Below are 16,505 nucleotides of genomic sequence, written 5' to 3' on the forward strand. Positions count from 1 at the left end.
TTTAGCTTCCCTGCCCCCCGTATTTATAAATTCAGAGGTGCTGCTTGTTACACATGAAACTGGGCAGCAGCGTTTCAGATCTTGCAGTGACCCCTCCTGCAACAGGCACAGAAAAGTCTCTGTTCTACTCAGTCCTATGAGATCTTGGATGGCCACTCCTTGCCTAGGCCGGCAGAGTTGTCATCATTTCCCCCTCCTCTTCCAAGCAGAGTCTGACCTCACAGAAGTCCACACTACTGTAAAGGCAGCGAGTGCTTGATTATCTCATATATATATATACATATATATGGAGTTCCCCTGGATGCCCAATGGAGAAGGGCAAACCCAGTCAAATTTCAAAATATGTAAGACCAGGCATGCTTTTCTGCGCTCACAGCGGAGCAGAGAAAATGGCTTAAGACAGGGCACCTGGTTCAGCCCTTGGGTTAATGGTGAGGGCCAGGCACTCAAAATGGCTAGGGACGTAGAGAAGTTGGGTCTTGGTAAGTCCTTGTTGGTTTGCCTTTGATCCTAGACTTATGCGAAGCACATGCTGGCCTTACACCAGTTAGTCCTGAGATTGAGTTTCTTTTGTTCCTATTATTCAAGTTGCACTACCGCCATAGAGAAATGTAAGCTGTAGTGTCCAGCAGCAGGAGCACACCTGCACTGCTTCTCTGTAGAGCGCACTGTCCAATTCTGCATGCATGCTGCCTTTAAGGCGAGGTCTCGGCAAAGTTGCAGCTGGAGAGGTGTGGCAGCAGGATGGGCAAGTAGAGCCCTCCTAGCGCTGGGCTACAAAGAAATCTCTTATGTGGAGGTGAAGCAGTGCCCCTTTCCTGAATAGGCTAAACATTCATGCACAGTGAAGGAGACGGTAGATGATGTCTGCAAGGCGGGGGGCCGAGGGCAGCTGGGAGGGGGGAGCAGGAGACTGGATTATCCATGAGAGGAGAAGATGGGTCGGCTGATGTTGCTGTTTGTCGTCATTGCTGCAAGCTCCCACCTGCAGAGACAATGGGCTAGAATTAAACACAGGCACAATAAAACACAGATCCTGAAGCTGAGGGCCACCTCATGAGAAGAGAAGACTCCCTGGAAAAGACCCTGATGTTGGGAAAGATGGAGGGCACAAGGAGAAGGGGATGACCGAGGACGAGATGGTTGGACAGTGTTCTCAAAGCTACCAGCATGAGTCTGACCAAACTACGGGTGGCAGTGGAAGACAGGAGTGCCTGGCGTGCTCTGGTCCATGGGGTCACAAAGAGTCGGACACGACTAAACAACAACAACAACAACAACAACAGTCAAGATGCTTCAGATACTAAACATGGTGGTTGGATGGTGCCGTGTACGCCTCCTTCCGGCAACTCCTGCAGCCAAGCTGGTGCCAAATGTATTGCTCTGCTTTCCTTTGGACCACATCAGTGAGGCTGGGAGAGGGGGTCTTGTCATCTGGACCTCCCATACACACTGCCCAGGCTTGCGCCCCAGGGAGGTCTGCTAATGCAGCGGTTTGACTTCACCCCTGGAGGTGCACTCCATTGTCTTTCGAGACAGACAGATGCCACCAACAACAACAAACACGAAATGGGAAGACTGGGGGAAGAGAAATCAATGGCACAGTGTTTGTGCCGAAAGTCCTAGGTTTGAACCCTGGCATCTCCAATTAAAAAGATCGTGTAGCAGGTGATGGGAAATACTTCTAATGGAGACCTAGTACCAGTCGGACAATATTGGGTAGAGGGGGAAATAGTCTGCCCTGGTAAAATGCTATCTTTTGTGTAGTATATAACAAGTGGTTTAGATACAGTGGTGCCTCGCAAGACGAAATTAATCCATTCCGTGAGGCTCTTCGTATAGCGGTTTTTTCGTCTTGCAAAGCAAGCCCATTGACAGCTTAGCGGATTAACGCTATTAGCGGTTTAGCGGCTTTTAGCGGATCAGCTGATAAGCGGCTTAGCGGCTTAGGAAAAGGGGAAAAAAGAGGGGGAACCCGCAAGAACTCGCAAGACATTTCGTCTTGCGAAGCAAGCCCATAGGGAAATTTGTTTTGCGAAGCGCCTGCAAAACAGAAAACCCTTTCGTCTAGTGGGTTTTCCGTCTTGCGAGGCGTTCGTCTTGCGGGGCACCACTGTATATTGAACATCCCTGCATGGGGATAAGTAACTTACCTGATGTCATGAGGGAGACAGGACTGGTCGAGGTTATACTGTATCACTGCCAGTTTACAGAGTGTTTTTAAGCTGGGACCTGATGAAAAAGAAGCATACAGTATGATGATAAAACTGCCCTTCTTGGAAGCAGCCCATGAGAAGCATAAAAAGTAAGCCAAATTAACTGCACTAGGCAGCTCCCTCAATGGGACAAGGAGACAGTACAGCTATTACAGCTACTTTGACCAGGCTTTTTAATGTAAAGAAAACACACCAGGAGATTCAACCTAGGGGAAGCGGTTACTAAAGTCAACATAAGGAGGAAATGTTCACATACTGAAGTCTAAGATGTACAGGTCTGAGTGATCCATCAGGTCAAATTCATCTCCCATGCCTTCCTCTGGGGATGGGCTGTGGAAAACAAAGAAAACCCCATCAATCACTACAATTCACTACAAATTAAGGCTGTGTTTCGGATTCTTCCAGAGTTCTGAACTATTCCACAGGGCCTCCCTGACTTCAGTGTTACCTAACAAAGTGCAGCTGCTGATAGCAAAGGCTCTCTTTAATAACCTCTGTGTTTACTGCTGGCCAAGCCAATGCTGTTTGTTTTCAGTTCCTACTCCCTTTACTGCCTTATGTCTAATGCTGCCATCTATTCCTTTAACCTTCAAGATTATTTCCTTTACCTCTGCCCTATACTCTGCAATTCAAAAGGATTTTATCGAAGATGTGTCAGGATGGAAATAGTCTCTTTGCAAACGAAGTCTTCCCTTCCCCACTTTGCTATTCCTGCATTAGCAATGAGACTGTGATATGTATTTATTTCAGTCTATGAAATTTATTTGAAACACGTATACCTTGCACTTCTACGTACCCTGGCAGGTTACAAAAATGAAAAACAACACTGGATTCTATCCATACAACTTCCTTGCAGTAGTTTCCTCTCTCTCTCCCTCTCCCTCCCCCCGTCCCATGCCTCTGCCCAATAGATACAAACTCCCCACTCTGTGTTACTCTGCATCAGTGGTTCCTTAAATGTCCCCTGCACAAATTGCTGAGAGTCTTGGAGGACCTCTTAATGACTTTTCTGCCTTTTGTAGCCACTGTAATGCGCTGTGCCAGATGCTGTATGATTTTTAATAGTATTTTTACAGATACATTGCCGACTACCTTAATGAAGCTCACGAACTGCTCATTGTTGGCAGACCATAGCTTGGGAATCCCAACTCTACATTAGCTTTGCAATTCCCTCCCATCTTATATGAACTCCATTCAAAGACACACTAGACTCCCTCGGTTCTCCTCTCAGCATTGCCGTTCAGAATACCATCATCAAGGCAACAGGTTTGCCTTAATCACTTTGCTTAGTACCAGGAATAATTGTGGCAGCAAATCTCTGCATACTGCGCGCTAAACCTCTATGTGGACACAAAGAAATACCCCAGATGAGCATGGAAATGTAGCAGATCTGTCAGCCGTGGTTTAAGAAAGGATAAACCTGAGCATGTTAGAAAGGGGATACTTTGGGGCATGGGCTTGACCTGTTTGTACAGGCTTCTGCCCAGTTGCTTCATTTGCTCCAGCCTCTCTTCTTCCCTAGCAAACAAACAAGGCTCCTTGCTCTGCCCTCGCAGCAGCCAGAGCAGGATGTTCCTGCACCATCTGGAAATTTCATTATCGCAGAAGGTCACAGAGACCCCTAGCAGGCAGCCAACTTGGGAGCAGTGGGGGAGGAATCAGATTTAGGTTGTGTATTTGATCACTCCACAACACCAGTGACGTCTGAGTTCTTCTCTAAAGTTGAAAGGATTCTTTCTTGCTAGAGGTGTGGTTTTTTTAACCCACCAAATCAACTCGAATAACAGATACAGGGGTTGGCAGACTCTTAAACAGAATAATAGGCAGGCGACTGGGAGAGAAGCAGATTCCTTGCAAAAAATAAACAAACATAAGCCAGTCTCTCCCTCTGCTGCCTTACACTAAGGGAGGCTCCAGATTGTCATTATTTTGTGGAAGGGATTCAAGTGCATCCTTGAAAAGTTAGGTTTGGACAATTAAAGCGGATTAAAGCACTCTGCTGTCTTAGCACAGCAAATTCATTTTTTAAATAGAAATAATTTTGACAGTGACAAGGAAGTGCATTGAAAAGTGTGGAAAGGATGAGTGATTAATGGGGAGATGCGTAAACACCCCACAAGCAAATCAGGATGAATGCTCACTGTTGTATATCCAACACGTAAACTAAATCTAAATTCTTAATGAAGACTGAACATAATCTGGTCTCCACGTAAACCTTATGCAAGGAAATCTTTTGTAAACCACTTTGAGGTTGTTGTTTTTTACAATCAAGCAGTGTATAAATGTTACTTGAAAAATAAATAAATCAATAAATCAATAAGGCTAATAAATTGGTGGAATGGAAGAGCCATAAAATCAGAGGACGGAAATAGTCAGAGTGGATTATAACTATGCTTCATCTGCCTATAGGTACATCATTGATATTACATAACTGTGTAAATGACTGCTTTGTGAAGACCTCACTCAAATCACCAATATTGGGAGATAAATAAGAGGTTTCATCTTTCTGCCTCATACAGCTACCATTTTATGCACTAATGGCCGACTCATTCTCCAAAAGCAAATTCTTATGAAGCTCATCTGGCACCATCCACAAACTAACGGGTGGTATCAGCAAGTGCAGAAATACCTAAACAGCGTTATTCCCGCGAAATGCCCTCCCATCAGATGTTAAGGAGATAAATAACTATACAACTTTTAGAAGGCCGCCTTCTTTTAGAAGGTTTTTAATGTCTGGTATTTTATTATGTTTTTGTGTGCATTGGAAGCCACCCAGGGTGGCTGGGGAAACCAAGCCAGATATGTGGGGTATAAATAATAACATTACTACTACTACATTTGAGAGAAAGAAAAACCTCTAAGCGGGAGCTCCTCCCATGAATCAGCTAATAAGAACTGAGCATTTTCAGTGACTACAGAACACTGACTGTTGGGTGGGGAAAAATTATATATATTTTAAAAATTGGTGGTGGTGGTGGGAAATAGAATGGAATATCCTGTAAGCTGGCACAGCTGGCTAGAATCCTGCACAGAAGAATTACTCACGGCAACATTTTTTTGAAGGTCCCACTTGTAGCTCTGAGTGTTCCTGCCATCTATTCACAATCTTCTCTTGAATCTCTGCTTCCAATCTAACGGCCTGGCATTTATTGATTAAAATACTTTTTCTGCCTGGCCCCTGTGAAATAACACAAATCCCTATCTCTTTATAGAGTTTTCTACATGCTTAATCACTTGGCTTCTCTACTTCCCCTCAGCCTGTCAACTAAAAAAAAATGAAAATCACTTTAGGTATGGAACCAAAATCTGAAACCATTCTTAATCATCAGAATATCTGACCTTCTGCCATGGTTTTTCACACTTGGTCTTGAAGGGTTTGCTTTGGCAAAATGACAGCACACTGAGAACAGTGGCATAAACTCGGCTTTCCACAGATACGTAACAGCCTTCTCAAGTAATTGCTAGATTAGAGTCCTGTAAAGGATGTGAGTAATTCTAAAGTTCCTTGGTACTACATTTTACTGACTATGCAACTGCATTAAATTTCATCTACTTTTGAATTTTTCATTCATCATGTTACTACAGTGGTGCCTCGCAAGACGAAAATAATCCGTTCCGCAAGTCTCTTCGTCTAGCGGTTTTTTCGTCTTGCGAAGCATCCCTATTAGCGGCTTAGCGGCTTAGCGCTATTAGCGGCTTAGCGGCTTAGAAAAAGGGAAAAAACTCGCAAGACGTTTTCGTCTTGCAAAGCAAGCCCATAGGGAAATTCGTCTTGCGAAGCGCCTCGAAAAACGTCTTGCGAGGCATTCGTCTTGTGGGGCACCACTGTACCAATATTTCCTTTTAGTTATGGGTTGCAGGTGCCTATTGTCTTACTATCTACAGCCAGGATGGCCAACTAGCAGTGGTTGGTCTCCTGAAGCAATTTTATCAAATTTCAAATCAAGTTGTGGTACAAAGAAGCAGCATTCTGCATTTTCATTCACAAAGAAAATAAATATTTTCCACTTGTGCATATGTGGGTGAGAGGAAGCAAGTGTCTTCACACTTCAGTGCCACATCTCTCTTTGGATTTTTAGAAATGGAGCACTTACTTCCAATTCCTTTTTATTTTATATATTTAAAATATTTTTAGCCTACATCTCCTTTGTGCTCTCAGAATGATTAAAAACAACATTAGAACAATCAACATCATGTAGTAAAATGTACTTCTAGCCTTTGTACCTCTATGTCTACTATATATTTTGGAAAGTGGTTCATCTGTCCGTCCGTTTTCTATGGATTTGGACACCTCTGAAGAGATCATTGCCAAACAGTTTCTAAGATGGAGGAACCAGTTTTTGTCTACATTTGGGTAGATACCACTTTGAACCAAGATGGCGGAACAAACCATTCCACACTGCACTGATTTGGACACTTCTGAAAATACTGTCACCCAATTTGACATGAAAGTTTCTGAGACTGAGGAGCACGTTTTGGTCTATCTTTGGAAACTGTCATATACCATTTTGAATTAAGATGCTGAACCAGCCTGTTCCAAACTGCTGCAGGGGGACCTTTTACCAGCATGCTACTCAAAGAGAACATGCTGAGGAAGCAAATATCAGGGGTAGGTGTGAGACTGAGGACCCAAGGACAGAAGAGACCTAACCCCAGGACGAGTGGAGGGGGGAGAGGAGAGGAGAGAAGAACCAGCTACAAACAATATGTTGGGCCAAGACCAGTGGTCAGTTGGTAGTTCACCATTGGTTATTGCACCCATGAAGATGGGAGTTGGTTGATGCAGGAATCAGTTTGTAGGGGGTGGCGGTGAGTGAGGTGGGTCCAGCTCAGACAACTGCTTCTCATAATGCAGTGCTGGTGGAAGCAGCAGCGATAGCAGCTGGATAAGTGCCAGCCATTGAGAGGTAGGTGGTGGTGTTGTTGTCAGTGGCAGGAAGAATGGCTAGGGCATGAACTACACTGAGGGGCGATGACACAGAGGAGTGGGCAAGCAGGCCTGGCATGGCAGCTGAGCATGTGCAGCAGCAGTGCAGGTGTGACCATGTGAAGGGTGAAATCCTGTTGGCTGAAGGGGTCTGCACCACCAACTTGTTCCCCATGAGGAACACACTAGTGAAACAGGACTCAACAGGACTAAACCCTCTGGCCAGTTTGGTTGGTATTGGGGCGGGTGGGTTGGAGATCAGGGACCTGTGCACAGCCCTAGAAACTACCACATTATATTCTATTATCAATTTATAAATTGGTTCCTTAGAATTCCTGAGCAATGCTGGTTATTTTCCACCAGTAGTGAATAAGAACAGAAAATATGGTTATCCTTGACCTATTGTTTCTATAGAATCATTCAATTCAACACTGGGTCTAGTACAGAGCCTTGAGTATGTCACTGGTAGGTTTTAACAAGATAAACAGCACGCTATTCATTTTTACTCTTTAGTTCCCTTTCTTCCTGACAGCTTTTAAATATAAAACAACACTCTGGTGTCCAATCCATTACTACCTTGGCTTCTTCAGCAACCAGCAGATATTTTAGTTCCTATTTATATAGTGCTTAATAGATATATTCAAGTAAATTCAATAAAGCTAGGACAGAGGATTCATGTTTTATGTTCTTCGGGACCCACAGGAATCATTCTTAAAAGAACAAGGTCCTGTTACCTGTCCATCAAAAAACTATTAGCTAAATCAAGGAAGAGTACAATGAAGGAGCAGTGTGTGTGTGTGTGTGTGTGTGTGTGTGTGTCTGTCTGTCTGTCTGTCTGTCTGTCTAAGGAATGCAAATCAAAGTCACAGAAATATGATCAAGAAACCTACCAGTTCAATGCCAGAGTAAGGGTCTCATGTTGGCTTAAGATACACAAAGCCAGGAAATGAGAAGATAATGCTAATGCCGTAACAGACATGCTCTGTCACCAGTAATGATGTTGCGCAATGTCTCAAACTGCACTTCCCTATAACTTGCCCTCCATGTACCCACACTTGGTCCTAGTCTTTCAGGTCCAAATCCAGGTAGGGGAAATGAAGTGTCTGGAACCAGTAAAGATGCTCCACATTGTCCTGGTCCTGTATTGTTTTACGAAGTGTCTGGACCTTATTGTATTTCTAAACTAATCCTCCTGTGAGTTGCTCAATGCCTGTTGTTTAACTGCACAAGGAGGACATGGAGCGCTCTTCTAGTGCCCTTCATCATCCTTATGCTGGCTAACCCCAAAGGAGGTCTTTGTGCGGCAGTATAGCAAGACTGAATGACCTGGGAGTTCAAATACCTTATTCTGGATTTGGAACTGCAATGTGATGACAGAGATAAAAATACTCATTCAAAACCTTTTTGAGATTTTCTCCAGCAGGCTTGCCACAAGACATCTGGGACTGCTTTGGAACCTGAGATGCTAGGTGGGGATAAAACAGGCTGGGTGGTATGGTGCTGCAGTTGAAAACAAGTGGTAAGTAGAAGGATTAAGCAGCCTCTTCCAGCACATCACTTATTTTCTTCATATTGTACCTTCCCAACAATGTTATTAACAAACAAGGATGGGTGAACTCAAAGGAAATCTTTACAGTCCTACTAGACTGTTCTCTCCCCCCCGCCCCACTTCAATACCAATAGGCTCATGGTAGCATGCAAAAATAAATAAATAAATAAATGAAAAGACACTGGAGAGAGATGAAACACCACAGGATGGCATAATTCTTGAGCAGTATGAAGTTGGTTCAGGTTTGCACAAATATTTCAAACACCACCTAGGGTCCACACAGCCGTTCCATTACCACAGGAGGGTTAATACAGATGCTTAACAACAATGTTATACTTTAATATCAAATCTAATTAAGCTACAATTTCATCCACAAGCTAACAATTTTAGTTCTCATATTAGAGACATGTGTCAATGAGATATTCTCACTTTTCTGCCAGAAAATGGAAGAACAGTTGGCATTATTAATTTTTGCCCTGACAAAAGCGCACATAAGGGCAAAGATATTCTTCCAATAGCTTCAACCTTAGCAGGGACAGCACCTGTTGCAGAGCAGCACTGTCTATCTAAGCTCACGAAAAAGCTCTTTCAAGCACCACAGTTCTGCAGTTTCCCAGCCAGGATAATCTAACCTTAGTTCACATCCACGTCAGGAAACCCTAATGCACTCCTTATCTTTGTGAGGGAGAAAAAAGCAGTGTCTACTGCATTACAGACAAGTCTTAAGGGCTAAAAGACGTCAGAGTTCAAGGCCAAAATGATTATAGAAGAATAAGGCCAGACATGGGGGTGAATGGCTCCCATGAAGGGATAACCTGGGGCACCTACTACTCTGTTATCAGCCAGGCTCTGGGGCCAGTCAAGCTGGTGGGTCAGCTTGACTGTTTCACACCAGATGATCTGGGCATCGGTTTGTGCTCCCTTAACAACTTTCTATACACTTTACTCAGCTGAACTTAGGTAGGAGGAGTATCAGCAAGAACCGGCAATAACATCTCTTAACGGAACTCCCTAGACAGTAAATGCAAGGCCAATAAATTAATCTGAATTCAAATCAAATTAATTTGTCAGCCACCACTGCATATCCTACACACAAAAAGTACATGCAACACTCTTAGGCCTCTAGAAATTTGGAAACGGAGAGCTTAAGAGCATCCAATCACATTCAGAATTCCTTCGGGAAGGATCAAATAAGCAGTAATACAGTTCTTCTAGCAACCTCCATCCATCAACACTATGCTGCACATGTGCAATACAAGTGCCTTTTGCTGAGGTCCTACCAAGCGCTGTTTAGTATTACATATGGTACAGAACAAATGAAATGGGGAACTTCAGTCCCAAGATATCGCACATAGTAATCTCACTGTTTAGGAAGTAAATGCGTATGATGCAGTCCCTATTTATCTACTTGCAATGGCATGCTTTCAAACTGTTAGGTTGGGGGAAGCTGGGACAGAACAATGGGAGCTCACTCCATTGCAGGGTTTTGAACCGCCGACTTTCTGATTGGCAAGCCCAAGAGGCTCAGTAGATCAGACCTGCATCTTTTTTTAAAACAAACAAACTTTTTTTGCTTATGTTGTTAGCTCATGTTTGGTTAATTTTATCAAAATTACCCTGACCTTATTCTATCTTGTTAGTGTGAAGCTGTGCACTCTCTCCTTTGGGCAAGAGGAGCTGAGAGGGCCAGCTCCTCCAGGATAGGATCTATTTTAAGAGTTGATTAGCTAAACATTCAACATCCAGCTATGAAGTTTGTATATATGTCTGAATCAAAGTACACATCTGCTAACATGTTTGTGTTTGGTCACTGTAATTATTTTTACACTTAAGCTTTACAATCTGTGTTTCCTTCCTTTCCATTTCCCTCTTATCTTACTGCTAACATATTTCTCTCTCTTTCCACCCATGTGTATGACTATATATCTCTGCCAACTCAAGACAGCATTCCATACACCAGACAAAGTGGACTCTGGTCCACAAAAGCTTATGCCCTAATAAATTTGCTAGTCTTTAAGATGCCACAAGACTCTCTGTTGTTTTTGCTGAACAGACTAAAATAACTACCCCTCAGGAAATGGGATAGATATTTATTTAACAGAGCCTGCAGCAGATCTGAGGACACTGATTTGTGGTCTGCAGATAAACTGTTGAGATCTCCTCACTATATGGTATACCAACAGAAAACACCACAGAAACATCTGAAAATGGAAAAGTAATTTCTCACCACAGAACTGAAGATGAGATGAGAGCAGAACAATTTCCAACTGTGTACATTTATCCCACTATTCTCTCCAGTAAGTGGCTTTTGTGCTGCTTATGCAAAACACTTCTGACCAGAAAGAACAGCAGAACAGAAGAAATGTGTGTGTACAGTGTGGCAAACTTATCACTCTCACCTCTTTTAAAAGCTTATGTCTATCTTCAGCGGAAGACTGCAAACCAAATGTGAAATACAGGCTATGCAAAAAGCAGGGAGGCAAGGGCTCCTGTGGGTCTGAATAACAGACAGATAAGATTTAGCTCTCCCTATTTGATGCCTCCTGTTCCATTTTTCCAATGGATCCAGAGATTTGCTGGCTGTTATTTTTCCACTTACGTTCTCTCTAATCCTTGCCCTGTGCTGAAATTTTATCTCTTCCCTCCCCCCACCCCCACTTCCTGGTGACCTGTCACCTTCAGGACAATACAAGATGCAGGAACCTCTTCATTTACAACAACTTCCTGGAAAAACGTCTTATCAAGCCAGCCAGCTCCAGAGCGTACCTGATAGCTACTCAGAGGAAGTGAACCAAGCTCCCTCTCCACCCCAACCCCCCTTTCTGGCCTTCTTATCCTCTCCCGACACTATAAACAGTGTCTTATCAAACCAGCAAAAGATGTGGGAAACTGTAACGTGCAATAAAAGTTGTCCATCCCCCGCCCCCCCAAATTCGGACACAAAATAGGCACTTCAAATGCACTTTTATTGTGACACTCCAACAGTGAAGAATGGATGTGGGAAAACCACACTGAAGAAGCTATTGGAACTGTTATTTCATTGCTTTAATAGGCTCATAGTAACATGTTGCCTTTTCACTTAATGTGATAAAAATCTAGCAACATAATTTTGAGAAAAAGTGACTTTTCTAACATTTTGAAATGGTACATACTATTATGATAGACAATCACACTCATTGTTTAAAATAATTGGACCATTCTCTATTTATATCTAAAGGTATTGTACTTAATATAAAATATGTATATGCAGGATACGCATATCCTTCTCTTTTCTGTAGACCTATATTTATAATAATAAAAAGCAGCGCTATCATTATTTTGTTCAGTAGTGTAAAATAAATGCTGGAAGTTCCCCACATCTTTCCTATATCAAAAGTGACTTCTGTACTATCCTTAGTTCCCCTAGCTCACAGGAGGGGGCAATGAAGAAGCATGGGAAGACAAGTAAAACGTTTTTAGATCAATTGACCTAATTAATTATCATTATTAAACATATTTACAGGCAGTCTTGTAGGGTTAGAAACCCTCCCAAGGTAGGTTGCAACAATCAATATACAATATAATTAGCAGTAAGATTCAAGAATAATAAAACTGTAATACAAGGACCAGCAATAACACTAAAACATGCCCACCCTGGTAAATAAGTAATGATAACTTTAACTAATTTTAAAATCCAATAAATATTCAAGGTATGAAGGGGGGGCATGATGTAGCACCACTGGCAAGCATTCCACAAGTGAGACCACTGCCAAAAAAAGGTTCTCTTTCCTTCCTTCTTTTATTTGTTAGATACTTTATTTTGCCCAGGGCAACCCGAAGCAACTTAAAACCAAGCTTCCCCGAGTCTACCAAACTCAGAATACTGGATCAAGCCAAAGGCCTGTTTAGGCATCTTGTACTCACAGTGGTCAACGAGATACCTATGGGAGGCCTGCAAGCAGGACCTGAGTGCAACAGCACATGCCCCACTTCTGTTTGCCAGCAACCGATGTACAAAAGCATGCTCCTTCCATCCATACAGGAAGAAATTAATTATCACGGTTAGTTGCATTGATAGCCCTATTTTCCATGACTCTGCCTAATTCTTTTTTAAAGCCATCTAAGCTGGTGTTCATCACTATCTACTGGAAGCAAATTCCATAGTTCAGTTATGTGCTGTGTGAAGAAGCACTTTGTCTGCCCTGAGTTTTCCAACATTCAGCTTCACTGTGTGGCCGTGTTCTAGTATCCATAATGGAAATAGGTGTGCAAGAAGGGCTTCGGATGATGATCGGTGTGTAGGCTGAGATATGTGAAGGTAGTCCTATAAGTAGCTTCATTCCAAACCATTTACGAGGAACTAGACTGAGGAATCTGAAACCCAGAGGTGAGATACAGCCCCACCAGCCCTCCGTGTCTGATCCTTGGGACTTTCTCGGGCCATGCCTCCTCCCCAGCCCTGCTCAGCTTCCTCCTCGAGTACTTTGTGCCTTGCTGGAATGTGTGCTTTGGTTCTGAAAATACCACTTGCTTGCCTGGATGGGGAGAGGTGTATGTGGGTGCAGAAATTAACTTTTGTGGGGCTACTGTGCAAAGCTAAGTGTCACATTCATTGCCACATCCAATTTTGCCTTTGGCCATGCCCACTACTGGCATATGCCCACCAAATGTTGCCTATGAGGGGATGCAGCCCTCGGGTTTCAAATTGGGCTTGAAACAGCATTGGCAACCACTGCATCAGCACAGGATCCGATTGCCTAGCCTCAACATCCAGCTGGCTGCGTTCTGTACTAGATGAAGTTTCCAAATCATTAAAGGCAGCCCCACATGGAGGGGCTACTCCAGACATCTGATTAATATTGTGCTACACTAGAGTTCACTCTCAGTGAGTGACTGACTGTGTCAGGCATGGCTAACATATGGCCCTCGAAATGCTGCTGAACTACAACTCCCATTATCTCTCACTATTGGACATGCTGGCTCCGGCAGGTGGGAGTTGGGAGTCCCAACAACATCTGACATTCCACAAGTTATTCACCTCTGCTGCAGGGCAAGACAATTTATGGATGTTATCAGAGACTGACAAAACTTGACTGGATGGTTTGTGACACAGATGACACTTTGATCGGGAGTGTGCATCTCTGTGTGACAGAGAGAGAGAAAGCGAGAAAGACAGATATGGTGCAATAGCTGGAAGATTGTGCTTCAGGGGGAGGTGTTTGACTTTATGACCTTTTGGTTCTTCCCAATCTCATGAGTTAATGGGGCTGTCTAAATAACATATCAGATAAGTCTTACTGGATCAGATCAATAGCTCAGTCCATCATCTGAGATATCCTGCCTTCAGGAATGGAAAGTATAGTTTGCTATACGGGAAGGAAACCGCCAGCCCAAGGCAATGATATGGAAAATTGGTTTGTCATTGTTGGTCTCAAGTTTCTGATATTCTCAATTTTGATGTACATCTTCAACCTGGTGATGCCTAACAAAGTGGATATTCCTGGCCTCTGAAGCTTTTACTCTTATGAATCCAGTCAGGCTACTGAGCCCTGTCATAACAACATTAATGAGATGCTTATGAAAAGAATAGGTTATGTTATTATTGACACTCACTACAAAGGAAGTTTAAATTATATTTACAGCCGCTTACGCAGGGGGCTGGCAGAGTCTTCTCATGCAAAAATCTGATCATATCAACAATTCTGTAGTGGTAGAAGTAGTGCAGCTTCAGATACTCCCAAACCATTCATCAAACACTTGTCTGCGCCTCTCGCTCTGGTCTTCTTTTTCTTTAAGACAGACCAATAGGCGAGACAATATTTTGTCCAGAAGTTATGTCTGTTGGTGGTTAAATCTGTTTAGGGGTTTCCTGAGAACACTCGTTTTAGTTTTAGGAGCACCCGGGTGGCACTGTGGGTTAAACCACAGAACCTAGGACTTGCTGATCAGAAGGTCGGCAGTTCGAATCCCCGCGACAGGGTGAGCTCCCATTGCTCGGTCCCTGCTCCTGCCCACCTAGGTAAGGTAGAAGGTAAACAGCGTTTCCATGCGCTGCTCTGGTTCGCCAGAAGCGGCTTAGTCATGCTGGCCATATGACCTGGAAGCTGTACGCCGGCTCCCTCGGCCAATCAAGCGAGATGAGCGCCGCAACCCCAGAGTCAGTCACGATTGGACCTAATGGTCAGGGATCCCTTTACCTTTACTAATCTCATCTTGCCTGTCTTTAAACATTGCAAGTTTATTAGTATAGAAGGAGTCACAGAGGACAGAGCTTAGTAGGTTGTGCTTAAAACTTACTTTGAAACTTTCCAAGTAAAACAGGTGAGAAAATAAATTAATTTCTAACAAACATTTACTTTGTCTATATTTATAGATTTGTATACTTAACATATGGTTACCATCAAGAAAAAGCTCAGATGCCAAAAGTTCTGCTGCACTCGCGTACTTCCTGGCTCATAGCAGCTGGTTAGTATCGAGATCACTTCTAGCCAACTTGTATCTTGCTGAGGTCACTGCCAATGTTTGACAACTCAACCCCCAACTCCAGCATCTTTCCTAGTTAGCAGACCCTTTAGCTAAATTCAGCTTTGAAGACAGAGCTAATTCTATCACTCATTTAGCTGTCACTGTCACAGACAAGTCCCAAGTGGCTTCCTGGTTCTACATGCCTTTCTGGATTGTTTACGGTGCCCCAAATGTACATTTGTTTCCTCATCTGCAAAGTACTGCCCACACCTTTGCCTTCCAAGGAGTAGTATTTTGTTACTGAGAAAAATGAAATTTTCCTGTAGAGAAATGAATGCATTATCAGGCAGCTGTGTGAATGTCAGCAACTGGCTGTTGTTGGCGATGTGAAGAGCAATGAGTGGTGCTGTACAAGGAAACTGCTGCTACAATACATGAGATTTTCCTCCCTGTCTTGCCTCCCCTGTGCAATGATTCCAAAAGTCCAGGGCACCAGACAAAACTGGCAGGTGGGCTCCCAAACATACGGGGGGGGGTACCACATTTTGAAGTGTACTACACCATTCCAGCTTATTAGGGCCCCCACTGCATGGCCCTTAAGTCCAGAGACCAAAATTACCTAATTGTGCTACTGCCCCTGCATGAAACCCAGAGTGGGATCAACACCCCCCTCCCCCCAAAACTCAGCAGACATCCACAGCATAACCCACTGAGATCTCTCTGATTAGGTTCAATTAATAGGCATAAGGGCAGGGAAGTAAAAGTTGAATGGGAAAAATAGGGAAGGGGCACACAAAACCTTTTGGCATCATCACAAAGCACCAAAAGACTCACAGGAGCAGTTAATTAAGAGATTACAACAATAAAAATGACATTTTAAGGAGCTGGTTGTCACTGTCAGGGGAAAGCAAATACATTTTGTTCTCTTGAATTTGCAGTTAATGCATGTGTTACTTTAAACCACACAAAGCCACTGTTTTGTCAAGCAATCTAGCCAGCTCTTGTTTGCAAGCTTCTATGTCTAAGTTAACTCTGCCACAAAGCTTAAGACATTTTGTTTGCTGTTCTCTCCAGACAATATGTCTGTGGTTTTTCTCTCTCATCACTATTCAGCCTGTAAAGAGCTCTTGCATGCATAAAGCCCTTGAACTCCAGAAACTGCAGTCATTATTGCAATCTAATTCACCCAAGCTGCAAAGTCTGCTAACAGTCACTATTCTTGCTAAATGTTGCTGCATTTTTCTGAAGCAAGGACTAACATGGAACTCCAGGAAATGGGAGGAGATATCCTTTTTGGTTCTTTATGACATTATGATTCCCCCCCCCCTTGTTTTTGTGAAACTGAACATGATCCATGGAAAAAGGAGGG

At 43.3% G+C, this 16,505-nt stretch overlaps 1 protein-coding gene across 3 annotated transcripts in view; it reads right to left on the reverse strand.

Annotated features, from left to right (window-relative positions):
• KLHDC3 (kelch domain containing 3) overlaps positions 1-16,505 on the reverse strand; it is a 44,088-nt gene continuing 27,583 nt past the window's right edge. For all 3 annotated transcript variants that reach the window (XM_081854925.1, XM_081854924.1, XM_081854926.1), the window contains exons 9-11: positions 2,473-2,546; positions 2,154-2,232; positions 1-985 (exon numbers count right to left, since the gene is read on the reverse strand). In XM_081854925.1, the coding sequence (XP_081711051.1) occupies positions 919-985; positions 2,154-2,232; positions 2,473-2,546 (220 nt within the window). In that variant the 3' untranslated portion in view covers positions 1-918. The remainder of the gene's footprint in view (positions 986-2,153; positions 2,233-2,472; positions 2,547-16,505) is intronic.

This window comes from Podarcis erhardii, assembly GCF_964252035.2.
Source record: "Podarcis erhardii genome assembly, chromosome: 3".
NCBI lineage: Eukaryota > Metazoa > Chordata > Lepidosauria > Squamata > Lacertidae > Podarcis > Podarcis erhardii.